The sequence below is a fragment of the Apium graveolens genome, chromosome 10, assembly GCF_009905375.1.
Source record: "Apium graveolens cultivar Ventura chromosome 10, ASM990537v1, whole genome shotgun sequence".
In the NCBI taxonomy this organism is placed as follows: Eukaryota; Viridiplantae; Streptophyta; class Magnoliopsida; order Apiales; family Apiaceae; genus Apium; species Apium graveolens.
The window spans coordinates 231,306,322-231,326,682 of record NC_133656.1 but is presented as its reverse complement, the minus strand read 5'-3'; the positions used below and the strand labels follow the sequence as shown (position 1 = coordinate 231,326,682).

The following is a 20,361-nucleotide window of genomic DNA, read 5'->3' as shown; positions in this document are numbered from 1 at the left end:
TGCTTAAATTCTGATATTTATACAGATTGAAGTTGTTATCAGAAGTTGAAATTGGTAAAAACTTTAAGGACTGTAAGTTGTAGTTATCTAGTCTATTTCTCATGCATTTGTACTTAATGTTTTTGACATCATCAAATATCTGTTAAACTTGTATATTTTGTTAATTTACAAGTTGGGGGAGATTGTTAGATATATTTGATAATGTCATGGCTAATATGTTTTATGTTTAGCTTTCAGATCTTACGTGAACAGGATAAATCAGTACTTAACTGTTGATCAGTACTTATACTGGAAGTCAGGACTTAAGGATATCAGTACTTATATTATCAGGAGATAATCATTAGAAGATAGATATCAGAATTTAAGTGCTGAAGGACAATCAGATAAGGACAGTAGCTGATTAAAGGAAAGAAGATCGAGATAAATATAAGAAGAGATATGCATGAAGAAGGAATTCCGTGAAGAATGGAATACTTGGAAGAAAAGATATCTGATTGATATATTTTAGGAAGCAGAATTATATTCCATATCAATTAGCGATTATCTTGTAACTGTGTAGTATATAAACATAAACATAGGGTTTACACTATAAGTGTTATCATTATTAGAAAAGATTATTCATTGTAACCCTAGCAGCTCTCGTGATATTTGTTCATCACTGAGAGGTAACAGTTCCATACTGTAACAGAGTTTATTGTTTCAATAAAGTTTGTTTTCTGTTACTTAAGATCTTAAAGTTCGATTTGAGTGTACTATACACTGTATTCACCCCCTCTACAGTGTGTGTGTGTGACCTAACAGGCAATTTCTGAGTTCTCGAATGACTTCTCTATAACACTAATTTTGTGACTTGTAGAGATCTTGACTTAGAATGTTTTACACGAAACAGATTTATTCAACACCAAGATTCTTCATAATTCTTCTGAGGCATGATCTTCTTCCAGATAGAATTCTTAGGCTTGACACTGTTTAGAGAAAAATGCTCCAGTCTGCTCCATTTACATTTTACAGACATTAAGTGTTACAAGTACGAATTACAGATTAAGGTTATAATACACCTAATCTCTGGGTTGTCAGTATGACTTAGTCTTGTTATGATACAGGCATGTCTTGTACAACAGTTTTGTTTTGAATCCTTAATTATTCAATTGGGCCACAAGGCACAAATATGAAAAGTTGGCCCAAACATGAAAAGTGGGAACAAAAGTTGTTCAGTTTTAATTGAGAATACAAATTAAAGGCCCATAAAGCATGTTTGTCATTATTTTTAACGAGTTGTCCAAACTCGTCCGGTTCGAGTTCAGGTCGGTAAGTTCGTGAATAACTCATGTTCGGTTAAAAAACAATCGAACTCGAGTTCGGACCCAGAATACTGTTAGCTAACGTTAACAAACATTGTTCGATTCGTTAATTTTTTATATGTATTCGTCCGAGTTCGGTTCATTTAGATCCTCGTATATTTTTCTCATTACCATATTGATTACAGCTTCTATGTTGTTTGCAATACTTTCTCTTTATTCACACCATTCAATAACATAAATTTGTCTTGAAATCTCACTTCTCACAATATGGCAATCGCACGTATGTTATATTGCTCCCTAATTTTGGGTAAATCATACACAAAGGCTAGTTGATGAGCCGTAAAAATATATATCTACAGAACATCAAAATCATATAAAACATACCTTGTTTGTAAACATACATCGGGTTACATTTATACACACGACAGAGGAATTTGATACGCGCCTATACAAAAATTATATTGTTGCAGAGGGGTTTTACCCGCTTACAAGTATTCAAAATAATATAATTATTGGATAACATGAATGGGAAACATGACAAATGGTGGAAGCATGCACACAATATTATCAAATAAAGGGTACAAAAGATTGCATGTGTTTTTATGGGTTTTAGCGACTACTGGTCGGAAGAAAAGTGCTTAACTCATCTAATGAACGAAGATTTTCATGGTATAGGTTAATCTCATGCGAAGAAAACCTTTGGCCAAAGTAATGTCTTTCGTGAAGGGTTTCGAACACAAAAACGCAACGGAAACGATGTAAAATTAAATTAAAACCGGAAAAAAAATTGAAACCCTATGCAGGATCCATGCGAAAATAGATATTTAATTCGTAATAAGAATCTGAACTTTTTAAGAGTTTATTAATGAAGGATTAATGGAGTTTCAAACCTTGTTGAATCACCACGTATCCCGCTCTCGCGATCTACGCTCTACGGTATCCACACGAATGCTTTTCTTGAAGGATTGATGTGTACTAGCACCCGAAAACTCCATCTCTACCTCTCTTCCTCTTTCTCCTTGAACGACTAGGGTTTTGTAAACCATGTATCCTTATATACAAATCAGCCCTCAAAGAGTTTATATAGAGAGAAGAATGAGTTTTCTAATTATAATCTAGTTATAATTAATACTGATCCGAAATCCCAATTTATTATTTAATTAAGTCACACTTAATTAATTTATAACTTATTTCAGAATTAGTTTAAATAATTTCTCTATTTTATTTATTTAATTAATTAAGTCATACTTAATTAATATCATAAATAAAATAAATTACTTATTTAATTTAAATTCATAATTTAACTTATTTCTCCTTCAATCGTTATTTGTGTGTGACCCTCTAGTTATTATTACGTTGGCAATAATTATAATATCTCATATTAAAATTATAAACAATGAGCGACATCTAGTAATACTTCATTGCTACCCAAGTAATAATAATTAAATCGGTGATTCGATTAAACCTTTCGTGATAATGTACAATGTAATATAATCCCTTTAACCAAATATTATAAATTAATCTAGAGAAATGTAATGTGTCATCCTCATCATAATTTAATCCAAGTTTTCTTGTTAATGAGTAGAGTGTCATATCAAAATCAACATTTGAGCGGGGCCACACAATTCATAGTCTAACTCCCACAAGAGACCAATAATATCACTCCTAAAATTGGAGGGTTAAATCTCATCTAGATCATTCATATTTCTCATACGATTCGTAATATACCCGATGTCCACTTTTATCATTACCCGATCAAGGATAACTTTTAATGGAATCAAAGTATATTTATATTCGTATAGAAATTGACTTCAGGTCTAAGGACCATTGCATCATTATCACTGTGAGAATAATTTATAACACTATAAACATGTAGTATCTCACAACGGGTCAATCCAACACCATGTATTTAATACATGTGCCTGTGTTTTGACTTTAGTATCACCATACCTATGATCAATGAGATGTGCTCATCAGTCAATAAACATGTTAGTCTTAATGCATTATTATTGTCTCATATAATAATACTCGACCAGGGACCTTTAAGAATACTATACTATTCTCATAATCTCATTTCTAAGTCACGTACTTAGAGATATTGAATTGCATATCATATTTCAAGGACATTTATTAATCTAACATTTATATCGCAGTAAATTAAGAATTAAAAAATTATAAAATAAATAATCGATAGAACATAAATATTAATAATCCAAATGTCTTAAACTAAAATATTATAGTGTTGTCTCTAGAGCACAAACACTAATATTTCGCTTACTTCATATTGATTAAGTTTTTATGTACTTTTAAATATCGTTAATTATCACATTTTACATATAACATAAGTCTCAGTTTTGCTGAAGGAGCAATTTGAATGTTATGGAATTTGGTTATTCATTGTGTACGCGGATCTCCGTTAAGATAATGTCATGCGAGAAGAGAGAAAATTATAGAATGAGAAGAGAAGAAGTTTTTTGTTATAGATTGGGATCTTTTTCAAATTTTATCACAAATAGATGGAATAGATAGCACTGGAACGTGCTACTACCTATGTATGGCTCTAACCCGGCTAGGATCAAGTATTGCCCTTTGATTTCACCGGTTTCAACCCGTGCTTTATAAATTACTTACACAAAATTGGGGATCTTTTGTTAAAACAACCTCTTCATTTTTTTGAGTCATAGTAAGATTACGTAATCCATATCCTCTTATGCAGTATACACTGGGTAAGTTTAGTTGGTTGTGTATTTTCAATTGTGTTTATAAACATATATCCAGTAATATGGTTTTACATTGAAAATCAATTCAATTGTTTAATGATTTTCTAAGTTGTCAGTTTATATTTGATTGATTTTTGTTACACCTTTTTGTATTAGTTAAAAAATCGTCATTCTAAAATATATTCTATGAGAATTACATAACTTGAAAATTTTGTATATAATTATATTTCAGATAACTTCTCCTATTTATGATTTTGATATTATATTAAACAAAAAAAGAATATTGACATTTGACGAATGAAAAACGATGGTGATAAAGTTATATTTACACATAAGTATTGTTGACTTTTGAAATTCAATTTATGAAAAGAATACAGGGAAGAAAATAAATATTGATTTTTGGTTGTTATTTTCCTGCAAATTTATTCAATGTCATTCAATAATTTGATAATTTTCATTCTTACAGAAAGAATAAATATTATGATTGTTAAACATTGTTGTGTCTTTTAACAAAGTTGAAAAGCAAATAATACAAGTTTAATATATAACACTTTTATTGAATATGTGTTTTAAAAAATGAGATTTGTTATTTAAGCACAATGTGCTGATCGAATTATTATTCTTCTTACTTAAACAAAATCAAATAAGATTTATTTTCCAATGAAAGTAAAATTTGTGAACTATTATAATATATTAATAAAGTATATATGAAGTATAAATATTTGATCAAATAAAAATATAATTATTAAAGTGATGTCAAACTTTTCCTATATTTTTTTTTGTTTTTCATCAATTCTAAGAGGTTACACAACTTTGTCCTTTATTGTTGCGGATAGTGAAAATTTTCAGAAGATGATCCCAGCACAATAAGTAAAAAACCACAATGTCTAAGATCTAATTCATACAGAGAAAACTAAGTTCAGGTAGGTTAACGGTGTTTTGGAAAGTCTGATCATTAGAAATTGTATAAGCACACTGGCATAAGCCACATGACCCAATCTCACATCCTCTACTCCAAGAGCTTATAAAGAACAAAATTTCACTTATTTGCAGATATAAACACTTCAAACTTAAATATCTCTCTTCTTTTTTTCCTTCCAACCAAACATTTTACTTGGGTTTAAAATTTTCACTTCATTCTTAATTTGTATGGTAGCAATGTCTTTACGTGACAGTGGCTCTTGGACAACAAAGTAGATTAAATCCTTTAAAAGGGCTCTGACTTTGTATGACAAGGACACAACACATGATCTTTGGTAGGTTGTCTCCAAGCCTATTGGCGGCAAGACAACGGATGAAGTAAAAAGGCATTATGAAATTCTTGTGGAGGATGATAAAAGAATTGAGAATGACAAAGTGCCCTTACCTATGTACTGAACCACTGGAGGTAGTAAGTAGCCAAGTCGCCATGCATGATAATGAGTAGATATATACATACTTTTGATATATATTTCGTATGATGCTAACTACAAGTTTATCATATAATATAGCTAATGATCATCATGATACATAAAGTATCATGTTGACCTTATTGTACAGGTCAAGTCGAGGCCAGTGATGGTAAATTTAGTGCACGATGCTTAGAAATTTAGTTATATATTCATCCAACAATATAATATAGATAACATCAGGCATCTAGGAAATACCCAGAACGATAAAACTTGTTATCTCACTTCCAGGAAAGCTCTTGACTAAAAATGAAACAACACATTGATAATTACTTGCAACCAAGCCCATAATTACTAGTCACTAATTGCCAATCACATATTAGTCAACATGGGATCACCGTCCAACACCATAGATAAAAAATAATTAACATCTTTTCTATTTGCTTTATAAAATGAATTTCTGACAGAGAGAAAGGTTTACTTGTCCAGAGTTCTCAAGGAAAGGTTCAACTAGATTCAAATAAGCCTAATTGTTTACATGCCTTCCATCTACACTATACTTAAACACAATACGATATCATCCTTGCACACGTGTCATGCTATTATTCTATGATGATGTCATGTTTACTTACATGTCAATTTCTCATTTAATCTCATTCTTTATATTATTTTAAAATCTTCTCTTTTATATAATCTACTTCTCTCTCTTCATTAATTCATATCCTCCATTTCTCACTCATTAATCTCCACTTATTCTCTCTCCTCCCCATTTTTCATCCTCTCTAATTCTAATCACTCGCTCATTTTTTATTATTTTGACTGATTCACAATATTGTAAAATTTTAAGTAAAGTTTGTAAAAATATCTTTATATAACCTTTATTCAGCAAATACAAAAAATAATTTTTTCTATATTATTAAAATATTAATATATAACATTTTCTTTAATATTTATTTAATTTTCTTTTACTAAAATAATACATTAATTTCAAATAAACTAGATATTAATCGGGCATCTGCAAGGGGCTAATCTAGTTATCCTACGGGAGAGAGAACATAAGTTGTACTCCAAAAGTCTTATTTGGCTTTCCCAACAGAGCATACTTTAGTTTTACGCACTCCTGTTATTGATAAAACTGAAACGTATCTTAAATCACTTATCAGTATATCTTTTATAGTTTAAGTTCCTGGGGAGTCAGTTCGCATATATGCAAGAACTTAATTATCATATCCTGGTTACATAACACGAACTACTAAATTAACACATACATGCAGACGAACATTGTCTTAATATTTTGATACATTTGTTCTTACATGATGGAAAAATCTGAAACTCTGGTGATTAAAGTCAGAAATGCAGAAAATAACAAATAAAGATATTTTTCTACAATTAGATCTATCATTTCTTAATCAAGAAAATGAGCCATTTGGTAAGGAAGTTTTGGTTGAGCTGTTAGAGGTCTAGAAGAAGCATCCAACCGGGATTAGCTTATAACAGTGACATGCTAGGTGATTGATCTTTTAATGTAGTCCTCCCAAACGTGATAATTAAGAAGAGTCTAATATGAGTTATTTAGCATAAGAAGGTTGAGTCCGACTACACTTCATTTTGTACAGTTGGCAAAGCTTGTGGCTGATAGATATTGACAGCAAGATACAACTGTATAATTAGTTAGTTAGACTTTGTCATTTTTACTATAAATAGATTTTGTACCCAAACTTGAATGTATGATTCATTTTTACACTTACTCAAAACATTCCATATTACTTTCTCTCTCTAAAGCATACATTTCTTATCTGCAATTCATCTTCTTCATTGCTGGATTTACATTACTTAATAGAGAAGAAAGCTTGGTTTAACATGGTATTAGAGTTTCAATGACGATCATTTTGCATCTACAAACGCATCTATTCCTCACAGATTCAGGTGTATTCTAATTGATTATATCATGAATTTATGTTCGTTATTCCTGTTCATTGTCGTTCTATTGTTCTCATTGAAGTCGAAATTACTGAATATTCGATTTCTCGGTGTTGATTCATCATCAATAGAGATTTGTTATTAATTTCTTCTTGAGATTCGTTTTTAAATCTCTTTCCTCAACAAATCTCAATCTCTCAATTGTTAGTTGATGTTATATAGTTTGATCTATATTAGTTGATTGTTAATTTCATCTAAAGTTGAGTAAATCAAGTCGTTTCTTAACTCTGAATCGATTGATTCAATGGCGTCAAGTAGTGATAGTCTGTGGACTAGACCTCTTATGTCATCTCCACGTCCTGATCCGTCTAGTGCTTTGTATATTCATCCTTCTGATGCAAACACTACACAACTCGTATCTGTCAAATTTAATGGAATAGGCTATTATAACTGGAAACATTCTATCATGCTAAGCTTATCTGCTAAAAACAAGCTTGGTTTCATTGATGGAACAATCATAAAACCTAAGGTTGGAACTACTGAGTTCAAAGTCTGGGAACGCTACAATGATTTTGTTTGTTCATGGTTATTAAACAATTTAGATGAATCTATATCTCGTAGTGTTCTGTTTATTAAGATAGCTCGAGTGATTTGGATTGACTTGGAAGATAGATTTGGTTATGCATCCATGACACAAATTTACTCTATTGAGCAACAACTTGCCGATCTCAGTCAAGGATCTAAAAGTATCTCAGACTTTTTCACAGAAATTAAGGCTCTATGGGATGCTATGCATGACATTTCTCTTATACCTTGTTGTACTTGTAATAAATGCACATGTAATGTGACACAAAGAATGTTACAAGTGCAACATGATCAGAGGTTATTGCAATTTATGATGAAACTTACTGATAGATTTGCTACTATAAGAGGCAATATTTTGATGCAGCAACCATTGCCAAGTCTTTCAAATGCTTTTAGGTTGTTTTCTCAAGAAGAAATACATCATGAATTGTCTACTCTAAGTGCACAAACTGAATCTCTAGCTTTTGTTGCTGACAATTGGAAGAGTTATAGGCCAGGAGTACCTTATTCTCAAAGAACAGTTAGTGCAGGAAAAGGATATGCTAACTCTGCTGGTTCAACTAGCAATGGTTCTGCTTCTGGTTTTAAGAAAGGAAATAACTATTTTTGCACTCATTACAATATCTCTGGACACAGTGTTGAAAGGTGTTTTAAGCTACATGGATATTCTCCAAACTTCAAGCATTCTAAGGATAAAAGATTTGATGCAGTTTCTCACAATTCTTTTAGTGCTGACACAACAAGTGCATCTCTATCTTCTCCTGATAATCCTGTTATCACTGTGGCTCAATATCAACAGCTGATGGAACTGCTTAATAAGCAGAATAATTCCACAGATTCACAAGATCATTCTCATCAAGCTATGTTAGCTGGTAAGGTTTGCTTCTTAGCTGACAATATCTTTAATACCGAATGGCTGGTTGATAGTGGTGCAACTGACCACATATGCTCTAATTTGAGTATGTTTCTTACTTACAAACCAGTTAGTGGTCCTTTTGAATTCATCATAGTTTCAAATGGAAGAAAAATCCCCATAATGCATATTGGATTTGTCAAAATACAGGATATGGTTCTGCACAATATTTTGCACATACCTTTATTTCAGTATAATTTGATTTCAGTCAACAAATTATGTGCTGATATGAAATATTCAGTCACTTTTACTGGTACTGATTGTTTACTACAAGACCCTTTGCAAAAAATGAATCCCGTTCTTCTTGGTAAGTATCAGAATGGACTTTATAGAACTTCTTTCACCCAAGCTCCAGTTATCAAGTCAAGCTTTCTCAGTGTTAAGGAGGATGCTAGCATTTGGCATCTCAGATTGGGCCATGTTCCTTTTTATAGACTCAAATTTATACCAGCTCTATCTAGTCTCAAGACTTCATGTCCAGAACTCATCTGTCAAGTGTGTCCTCTAGCTAAGCAAACCATATTAGTTTTTTCTCATAGTAGTATTCAACTAAATCCCCATTTGAGTTGCTACATATTGATGTATGGGGTCCCTACAGAGTTAAATCTCATAATGGATATAATCAGTTTTTTACTATAGTGGATGACTTCAGTCGCTTTACTTGGATTCATATGCTTAAATTCAAAACTGATTCCGCCAATATTATGGCTGATTTTTTCAATTATGTTGAAACTCAATATAAGAAAAGGGTTCAGCAAGTCAGGTCTGACAATGTTGCAGAATTATGTCAAGGTTTAATGCACAAACTGTTCTTGAGCAAGGGTATTTTCCATCAGACAAGTTGTAGTCACTAAAGCCCGTCTGGTCACTAAAGGTTATAATCAGCGATTTGGCATCGATTATGCTGAAACTTTTTCACCTGTTATTAAAATGAGCATGGTTCGTACTCTCTTGGCATTAATAGCTTCCAACAATGGGATTTACATCAATTAGATGTGAACAATGCATTTCTCCATGGCAATCTAAAGTAGGAGGTGTATATGCAAGTACCAGAGGGCGTTCCTAATCTTCATAATTTTGTTTTTCTACTTCGTAAATCTCTGTATGGTTTAAAGCAGGCCTCTCGAGAGTGGCATGAAAAATTGGTGGAAGAACTTCTTTGTCAGGGTTTTACTCAATCTCGCAATGATTATTGTTTGTTTGTCAAGAAACAACTTGGTCTTATTTGTGTCGTTGTGTATGTTGATGATGTGATCTTGACTGAGGATGATGTTCAGTCCATTACTCATCTTAAATCTCATTTAGACACCTTGTTTGGAATTAAAGATCTTGGATGTCTTCATTATTTTTTGGGATTGAAGTGTCTCATTCACCCGATGGAATTGCTTTGTGTCAAACAAAATTTGCTACTGAATTGTTGTCTGAAGCTGCTATTGATCTTACACATCCTGTTTGTACTCCTTTACCAGTCCATCTCGAGTTATCCAACACTGAAGGGGTCTTACTTTCCAATCCTAAGGTGTATCGTTCCCTTGTTGGTAAGCTCAACTATCTTACCAGTACTCGACCAGATCTTTCCTACACTTTTCAGACTCTGAGTCAGTATATGCATGCTCCTCGTAACACTCATTTGTCTGTTCTACATCATACATTACACTACCTAGCTGGTACTATTCATCAAGGAATTCTGTTAAAAACTTCAGATCAGCTTAAGTTGCAGGCTTTTTTCGATGTTGATTGAGGTTCTTGTCTTAATTCTCGTCGTTCTATCACATGCTATATTTTGTTGGTGGGTGATTCACATGTTTCTTGGAAATCCAATAAACAACACACGATTTCAAAATCTTCTGTAGAAGCCGAATACCGTGATATGGCTTCTGCAGCTGCTGATGTCACATGGCTTGTACGATTACTGGATGAGCTTCGTCTGTCTACTCTTAAACCTGTGATGCTTCATTGTTATAACCAATCAGCTTTACATATTGCTAAAAACCCCGTGTTTCATGAACGCACCAAGCATATCGAGCTTGATTGTCATTTCACTCGTGACAAGGTTTTGGAAGGGCTTCTGCAACTTAGTTATTTGCCTACCAAATCTCAGCTGGCTGATGTGCTTACCAAGGTCTCTCATTCTCTTCAGTTCAATGATTTACTTACCAAGTTGGGCATGCTTACTCTTCCCGACTTGCGGGGGGTGGGGTATTGAGCATAAGAAGGCTGAGTCCGACTCCACTTCATTTTGTACAATTGGCAAAGCTTGTGGTTGATAGATATTGACAGCAAGATACAACTATATAGTTAGTTAGTGTCCGTTTGGGAAATCTTAAAATAAGTAACTTATGACTTAAAATTAATAAGTAGCTTAAAAGTGATAAGTATATAATACTTATAAGTTAGTTAAGTGTTTGGTTAATTTTACTTATAAGTCAGAATTTTTTTTTTAACTTAAATGAACTAAAATAAATATTTTTTAAATATTATTATCTTAATTCATGACTTTTAAATTAACTTAGCATTTAGAAACATAAAATTAAAAACTAAAATTAATAAAAAAAATTAAAAATCAAAATAAGTTGAGAAAAAGTACATTGTTACCAACATTCAACTTATCAACTTATAAGTTGTAAATTCAACTTATAAGTTGGGTCGACAAACACTTATCGATAAGTACTTACGGGTTTATAAGCCAACAATCCACTTATTCAGTGGTGGCCAAACGGGCCCTTAGACTTTGTCATTTCTACTATAAATAGATTTTATACCCAAACGTGAATGTATGATTCATTTTTACACTTAACTCAAAACATTCCATATTACTTTCTCTCTCTAAAGCATACATTTCTTATCTGCAATTCATCATCTTCATTGCTGGATTTACATTACTCAATAGAGAAGAAAACTTGGTTTAACATGAGCAATTAAATGTCCTTGGGTTCGGGTTTTGCTCATTCTCATTCATATTAATGGCGGTTATTGGGCTTACTTCTTCTCATCTGGGAGATGGGACTAAAATAATTTATCCCACAAGAGGTACGAACTTCATCCTTATACCGGGGAAGGTTGATTCTTAAATAAGGGAGTCTTTGAGACTGAAAACCTCGGTTGACATATTCTCAGGCTCAACTCAAGCCTTTGCCTTTTTAGGGGATTGCTCCTATCATCATATGAACTTTGAAGACATTTTAAGTCTGGGAAAAAATGTTTAAAACGATATTTTGAGATGAGCATAAAAGAAAATAGATATTCTCTGTGTCCCATTAAATTTTATACGTTATTTTTCGGCACGGTTTTCAATACTCATTTAAAACATAATTTTACAAGTTGTTTTTAAATTTTTTTTTTCTGAATAAAAATTTCATGTTTACGGTTTTATTCAAAAAAAAATTTTAAAAAAAACATTATCAAACTATACTTTATAGAAGTCTTGAAATACGTGCAAATATTAAACGTATAGAATCAAACGAGACGGAGAGAGTATATAGAAAAAATAGATTTTGAAGACTTAGTTACAGTTTGATGTACTCAATTATTATTATTTTGCATAAAAATGACTCATTTATAATTATTATCAATAAAGTAATTAAATTATATTTTTAGCAAATGATTGTAACCCGTTAAAAATTTATATTTATATTTTGCATAAAAAGTGATTTTATCAAGCGTCCGCAAAAATATTTGATGGAATACAATATATATTAAAAAATAATAATATAGTTCGGAAGCAACAATTATACACGAATATTTTATGTACAAAATAATAATAGTTGAGATTGTTAATATGTAATCAAGTCTCAAAAAAAAAGTCAATATTGAAAGATAATATAAAAAATGTGAACGATAAAATGAAATATTTGGTGTAACCACGTGAATGGTCGTAGCCTGATCTGTAGATGACTTCGCGTGCAAAGAAACCCAATTCTCCACATTACACAGCCTCTGTCTTTCCCAAGTTGGAAGAGTCACACTTGACTTGAGCCTTGAGACACAAAAATGGTTTATAATTATATATATATGGAAATAATCAAATACAAATTAAAATTAAAATATAAATTTAGAATTAATCTAAGCCATTAGATCTAGCTAATCTATTGGTCCTCCCTAAACTCACACCACTCAACTGCCCTGCACCCTCCCACACCCAATTTCAGTTTTCCCCTCCATTTTTAATTTTATATTTCCCGTCAAACCGTAATTTTTTTTTAAAATCCGATTTCACTGTATTTTTTTACATCTCTCAACGATCGATTTGCAAACCATGTGTGTTATATTTCGAATTAATTTTTTAAAAAAAAAAATATTTGGTTTCTAGTTTCTATTCTAAATTGGTTTCTATTGGAGTAGTCCTATATATATATATGTGTGTGTGTATATATATAGGGCTACTCTAATAGAAATTATTTTAGAATAAAAACTAAAATCAAATAATTTTTTTAAAAAAATTACTTCGAAACATAACACATATAGTGTGCAAATTGATTGTTGAGAGATGGAGAAAAATACAGTGAAGTCGGATTTTAAAAAAACTTACCGTTTGACAAGAAAAAATAAAAAACGGAGGGTAAAAACTGAGATTGGGTGTGAGAGGGTGTAGATTAGTTGGGTGTTGTACTTTAGGGGGACCATTAGATTAAATTGATTTAATTGCTTAAATTAATTTTTAGTTTCTATTTTAATTTTGGTCTATTTGATCATTCTCTATTATATACTCCCTCCGTCCCGTAATACATTTCCTATATTGACTCTGGACACTATTCATGTTAAGCGATTGACTATTAATTTACGTCTAATTTATAAGATGAAATATAGTTATGAGTGATCTCATTGGATTTGTATTTATGAGTACTTTAATACAATGAAATTTTTATTATTTAATACTAATACGAAATTAAAGATATTAATGTGCATTGACAAACGTGTCCAACATAAAGAGGAAACGTTTTTAGGTACGGAGGAAGTATAATATATAATTTTATTGGGCTTTCAAAATAATGGGCCTTTCGTACAGGTGGGCGGGATTGACTTTACTGTTTGGACTAGGTCTTTCAATGGATCGGGTTTTGATTGGAACGACCTAAATCCATATTCATATTCATTTATTTTTTCGAATTCAGATCGGATCGTCTCTGGATTTTTTATAGTACGATCCATATCTGGATCTGTTCGGATCACGGATTTCGGATCGGATATCCGCTCCATTTATGTATATTTATTTTTTAACTTCAATTATTACAAAATCTTTTTAAAATTGACAATTTTGAAAATTATTAAAATACAAGTAGAATATAACGAAGTCCAAAGATAAATTGCGAACTAAAATTCGCTTTTCTAAACAAACATACTATTGTGTTATACATTATTTTAATTCTAACAATGAAAAAAATTGATGTTACAAAATGAAAGTGTTATATGAATTGAGAGTTGGTATATGCGGCTCTAAAAGGTAAAATAACTAGGGTTATAGAAATGGACTAGACTATGGAGATCGAATCGAACGAAATATAGATAATGAGACTTGGTTCGAGGATAATGGGACTTGACTCGAAGATAACGAGACTTGACTTAGAAATAAAAGTGTTAAATGAATTGAGATTCGGGTTATGCGGCTTTAAAAGGTAGAACTAGAGTTATAAAAATGGACTAGACTATATAGACTGAACCGAATGAAATATAGATAATGGGACTTCACTCGAGGATAATACGTTTAAAATTAGAATTATTAAAAAAAAATTTTATTACATTATATATATATAAACCGGATCGGATTATTAACGGATCGGATCGACCTAAATCCATATCCGCTCCATTTATAATTGGATTTTTTTTATCGGATCGGATTTTTAATAGGACGATCCATATCCACTAAAATAACCTCGGATCATATCAGGTCGGATCGAATTTCGCTTCATTGACAGGCCTAGTTTGGACCTAACCTTATTTTTATTTCAGGAAGGTAACACACACTTCCATTCAATGTTCGTTGAACCATGAACAATGTTCACTGAACATGTTTGGATTCCAAAGTTTCCTCGAACCCTAAAAAAAACTCTCTCAACCTTTCTTTTTTTCTAGCCGCCGTTCAGGAATTCCATCGATTTTTACCGGTGAAAAGCCTCAAATCATCTATTTTTCTTACTTTGTTCGTGTTTTTCAATAATACTCCTCCCCGAGTAAGGATTATTATCGTTCAGGATTGTATTTTTGTTTGATAAAATCTTTGTTGGGTGAGATTTGTTCCCAATTTATTTGGATTTTGTTTATTCTCTCATTGTGAGAGTTTGGTGTGTTTTTTGGTGTGTTTTGGTGTGATTCGATATCCAGGACGTTAGATCTGCCGGATTTTCAGAGGTTAAAGATTTATATGAGATTGTAATTACGATTAATAGCTCAAGCTGGTTTTGGTGAAGGCGATACATGTGTATATATCAATTTCAACAAATCGCTTGATTGTATCTTCATAAAGACTAGATTAATCAGCGATATGATCTGTTTTATATTTGGACTCGATTGTTTTTTAGATGCAGTATGATTTTTCATTATTAAATTAATTCTGATTTTTTTCCAAAAAAAAAAATGTTCACTGAACATGACAAGATGGTAGAATTGATATAAAGTCAACAAAATTGCAATGATCGGTTTATATATTTTGGCTGCTTCGCACCATGCTTTGGTAATTTGGTTTAGAATTAATCCTTTTTCTTTTAAAAAAAATACAGTTTATTTTCGGTTGATTCCCTTTAAATGATAAGTCTTGTTCTTTTCGGAACAGTTATTTATTCGTTGCAAAAAAAGTATGGCTTCCTAAAAGTTTCAGTCTATTTCTCTCTTCTATTTATCATTTTCATGTATGGAAGTCTCATTAGGTGCTATTTGCTTTCACCGTTCATTTAAATTCATAAAAGAAAAAACAAACTACTAATTCTAATATTGTTATTTCAGGAATTATATTATATATCTAGCTTTAAATTTAACTGGAAGTTTGTTCAACAGAAACTCTTGCTTTGTTTTGTTATTTATTTTTATACACCAGTGACATGCGAGTCTTTGAAACAGACCCAGCAGTCGCACTGAATTATTAATATAAACTGTTAGTCTGTTACTACTAATATTTTAATGCAAAAAAGATTGACTCAAGTAGTCAAGTAGATGCATAGTTTTAGTGTGTACGCTTTATATATTTAGCAAATAAAGCACGTTGGTTAGTTAGAAATTAGAAGTCATCGAAAGCTGAAATTTTAGATAACTAAAGTGGAGATATTTTTGTTTTGGTCCTATTCGGTTTGATACGAAGCGTACACGTATAGCTTAAACCTAATTTTGGATTAGTTACATGATTGATAGCAATGCCAAATGCATTATCAAGTAAGTAGTGGAAGTGGAGGTCATTTACCAGTAACGAAATTGTTTTTTCAATTTTCATAATAATGCATTAACAAATAATGTAACTGTAATGTAATGACTCTTGTTTCCATCTACCGCCAATTATCCTATCTACATACACTTGGCAGCTGCCTGTTGGTTACTCACAATTTGAGAATAATCCCCTGCTTATCACAAACAAGCTTTACAAGGGACATATGCTTGTTTTAAGAAATCTGAATACTCATGTAGCTATCACAAACAAGCTTTACAAGGGACATATGCTTGTTTTACGAAATTTGAATACTCATGTAGCTATTTCTAAACTTGCATTTCATTTTAAAAGGCAGATTTCAAATGATAATATTTGATTTGTCATTTTTCATGTTTATACTAATATTTGAATGTATTAGATTTAAAATAAAATCCAAATCTAAACTCCCAAACATGTTATTTGATCAAATAGGTACCCAAACACGATATCATGTCAACACATGTCTCTACCAAGACTCAAATCATTCATATTAATACACGTAGTGGACTCGCAAAGAACTACAAAGAATGTGTTATACAATAAATCAACTTGATATTTTGGCAGAATCCACAACTAGGTTTTACATAGTTAACATTCTCTTGAGTTCCTCAAGCTAGGGGTTCTGAAATTTTCATCCTCATTTTTCCTTTACATTCTCATTCCTAACAACCTTTCTAGCAGACAAAAAATAGTACATCGAGGAACTTTCGATAGCTTAATATTAATCTGTGTAATTATTTACAACCTACAATCCACTAGCTCTAGAAGCAGATGACTTGATTCTTCTATTGATCTCCATTTCTAACGCTTCATGTCCTCCCACATCCTCAACTTCCTACAGTCCACATATTTTAAAAAATAAGGCTCACAGACGCATACAAATTATTTGGATTTATATGACTTTTTCATTTTCAGAAATATAGAAAGAATAACCACTTGACGAGAAAGTTAGTATAAAAGAAGCTAGAAGAGCAACATGAAGGACCACATGCAAATGAACTACATACCTTAGGACCCAAAAACAGCCCATATGGGACTCCCTTGAACTTTTCCATGTGGTGCAGCTATAAACAAAACATCAGTATCAGCTAAGATCACGGTGTTCATAAAATATACGAGATCAGAATCGTAAAAAACATTTGATTAATCATAAGAAACTGTAGCATTAGTAGTTTAGTCTTTAGATACTACTTAACCGACTATATAAAAATTGGTTAATTTTGGGATCACTGCTGATTACATAATTGGCCAACTGTTAATTCTTGAAAGACTGCAAGTACTTGATACACAACTGAAGGAGTTAATTGTTAAGTAATCACCTGGTGAGCAGCAGCAACTTTTCGGAAGTAAGGGACATCGGCGATGGGGCCTACTGGAAATCGTTTATGAACAAGACCATCGTGGACAAACATGTAAGCAATTCCAAATACCGTGATTCCCAGGCCCTATAATCACAATCAAAATCAATCCACCGCTCAAATACATTCTACCTTTAACATGTCATTGTTATTGTTTAATGCAATAATTATAAGGTGTTTTTCCTATAACCGTAACAAATTAAAATTCAAGTTTTGTTTTATTATTGTGAATTGAATGCAAATTTTGGCATTAGTATGGCATTTCATATAGTTGTCAAACAGTGATAGGTAACAGGCTTGTTAATGAAGTGTCAATTTATTTTTAACATAGGAAAAATATCAATTAAAGTAGTGGAGTGTAATGAGGTTACAAGAAAGAGACATACCGCACCAAAACAGAGACCAGGAAAATAGCCTTTGTGGAAGAAACCATAAGCCAGCAAAGCTATTGCTGGAACTGCGTTCATTATCGCAAATACATCATTCAGCTCAAACGCTCCTTCTCTTGGTTTATGGTGTGACTGTAAAAGTCAAATTCATATAAAACTTCTTAAATCTCTATAATACTAAATCTCAAACATAACAATTATAAAACATCCGATTCATATCCATCAGAAATATTGAGCTTGCAAAGTCTGCTTTGTCTAAACATTGAGCAAATGGCAAAATCATAAATCACGAACATATTTTCACACAGTACAGATATTTCAATTACCTCGTGCATATGCCACAATGAAGCATGCCACAAGGCTTCATGTGCCCATCTCGCCCAAAACTCCATTCCCACCTGAAAGTTATCATGATACTGTTAAATTCATCCCAAAAATTTCAAACATAATAGTCTGTCAGAAAATATCAAGGTATCTCAGACAGAGCGTTTTCGATGACATAACACTACTACAATAACCTTGACCCAAAAATCATCCATTTAATTGTTCTCCTTTTTAATTTGTATAATACCTTTTTCATTAAATTCAAACTTCATCAACTAAAATTTTATCAACACTGCACAAGTTTACGGACACGACCTAAAACCCGAAATTGTAACAACTACGACAAACTAACAAACACATTGCAACCAGAGGAAACTTACAGCAGCGCCAACAGAAAGAGCAAATGTACCAATCATCTCTGAATACGGAATTTCTCCGCCCTAACAAAAAACAAATTTCAAATTAAAATAATTTGCTTATAAAAACAATACCATACATTAAGTTCTCTATATTCACTTAAACTTCGATAATTAGATATTTCCGAAACCAGGAAAATTCATTCATTTAACGAGATTATTCATTTATCGAGAATTTACAATACCTCCATTTGCCAAGAGAATCTATAGTAAACAGCAAGAACAGCCATAGAAGTAATGCCAAGACTAGACATAACAGCCGCAACAAGATAAGTAAACCTCTCTGACTTTTTTCTCGCTCTTCTCTCCTCAACTCGTACGGACGAACTCACCACCTCAATCTTATTAACTTCATCTTTCTCCGAGTTATCTTCGGGTTTCTCCGAGTTAACATTCCGCGGGTCCACTACAAAACAGACAGTAGTTAAACTCTTTTTCGTGAACCGGATCGATGGGTTTAGTTTGCGAGAGAAGAGGTAAATGGGGTTGGGCCGGAGAAATGGGTTTGGGTTTGGATTAGGGTTACGGCCCAGTGGGAATGAGGTGGAGCTGGAGGCCACCGCTAGTCCGGCCGCCATGGACGGTGGTGGTGTGGTGGAAGAGTGGGGGAATGACGAGGAGAGTTATTGAAGGGAGTAAATATGAAGAGTGGAGAGAGGAGATATAGACCACACGTAGTGTGTGTGGAGTAGATATAAATGACGATGCATATGTTACCAACACTACCTACATTAACGTTTTTTAAAAATTAAATTTATAGTCATTTTCTTTCGACAACTTAAATTGAAAAATGGGATTGGAATAATTAGGATCGATAAATAATAACTCCAATTCACGTTCTAGTTCTTTGGGCTCCGTGCATGTACCCTTCTTACGATTTAGTAAAGGTTGAGTATATGTAAAACAATATTGAAGGGGGTTTAAATCACGCAATATTTTTTATTTAAGATTAAAAATTCACTTTTGAATGATGAAGGTAAAAATGTAATGTGACTATGTGTGTGTATAATAGTGTGGATTAAAGAGTGATTAAGCCCCAAACATTCCTTTGTTGGACTATTTATAATCCAAAGATAGGATTGGGGGTTCGTATCTTTCAGTTAGGGCCGCCCATTTCGGGAGCAGAAGGGAACCTGAGATTCGTGAATGTGCTACACGTGTTCGGGTTAAGATAGTACATGAGCGTTCAGGTGAGCTCTTTAGTCATGATTTGTGTATCACGTAATATTTCCTTCCCGGGGCTTTTAGAGTATGGGCCGCGAAATTGCTTTGGTCCCGGGACGTGACGGACCTTGACCGGTGAGGAAAGTACATCAGGACCTGGACAAAGTGGCCAAGACCCGGATCCAGTGGGGAAAGTACATCTGGGGAAAGTACATCTGGACCTGGGATGAGTGGCCAAGACCCGGGTCTAGTGCGGATTTTATATCCAATCACTTGCCCCCACTTTATTATGTAGATTTTCTGGATTAAGTAGTAGAGTGGAAGATATTTTTTTAAAAAAAATTGAGGTTGGGCTATGGGTGAGAATTCTAATTTTGGGTGTAATTCGAGTCGAGTGAAACGAGTTTTAAACCGGACGTAAGATTAGGCGAGTTTAATCGAGCCGAGTCGAAATATTAAGCCAACAAAATGAGTTTCGAGTTTGACGCAATAT

At 32.6% G+C, this 20,361-nt stretch overlaps 2 protein-coding genes across 2 annotated transcripts; one reads left to right on the top strand and one right to left on the bottom strand.

Annotated features, from left to right (window-relative positions):
• The first annotated feature begins 7,633 nt into the window (after nt 1-7,633).
• Nucleotides 7,634-10,568, top strand: LOC141691979 (uncharacterized). Its single transcript, XM_074496727.1, has 5 exons — nt 7,634-9,134; nt 9,467-9,590; nt 9,664-9,766; nt 9,946-10,064; nt 10,154-10,568. Exons 1-5 carry the CDS (start codon nt 7,634-7,636, stop codon nt 10,566-10,568), a joined length of 2,262 nt encoding a protein of 753 aa, XP_074352828.1.
• Nucleotides 10,569-16,733: 6,165 nt separating this feature from the next.
• On the bottom strand, nt 16,734-19,399 carry LOC141690232 (beta-carotene 3-hydroxylase, chloroplastic-like). The gene is made up of 7 exons (XM_074494925.1): nt 18,890-19,399; nt 18,669-18,728; nt 18,291-18,362; nt 17,962-18,096; nt 17,537-17,662; nt 17,225-17,281; nt 16,734-17,052 (listed from the first exon to the last, which is right to left on the bottom strand). Exons 1-7 carry the CDS (start codon nt 19,280-19,282, stop codon nt 16,963-16,965), a joined length of 933 nt encoding a protein of 310 aa, XP_074351026.1. The 5' UTR covers nt 19,283-19,399; the 3' UTR covers nt 16,734-16,962.
• Between the last annotated feature and the right edge of the window lie 962 nt (nt 19,400-20,361).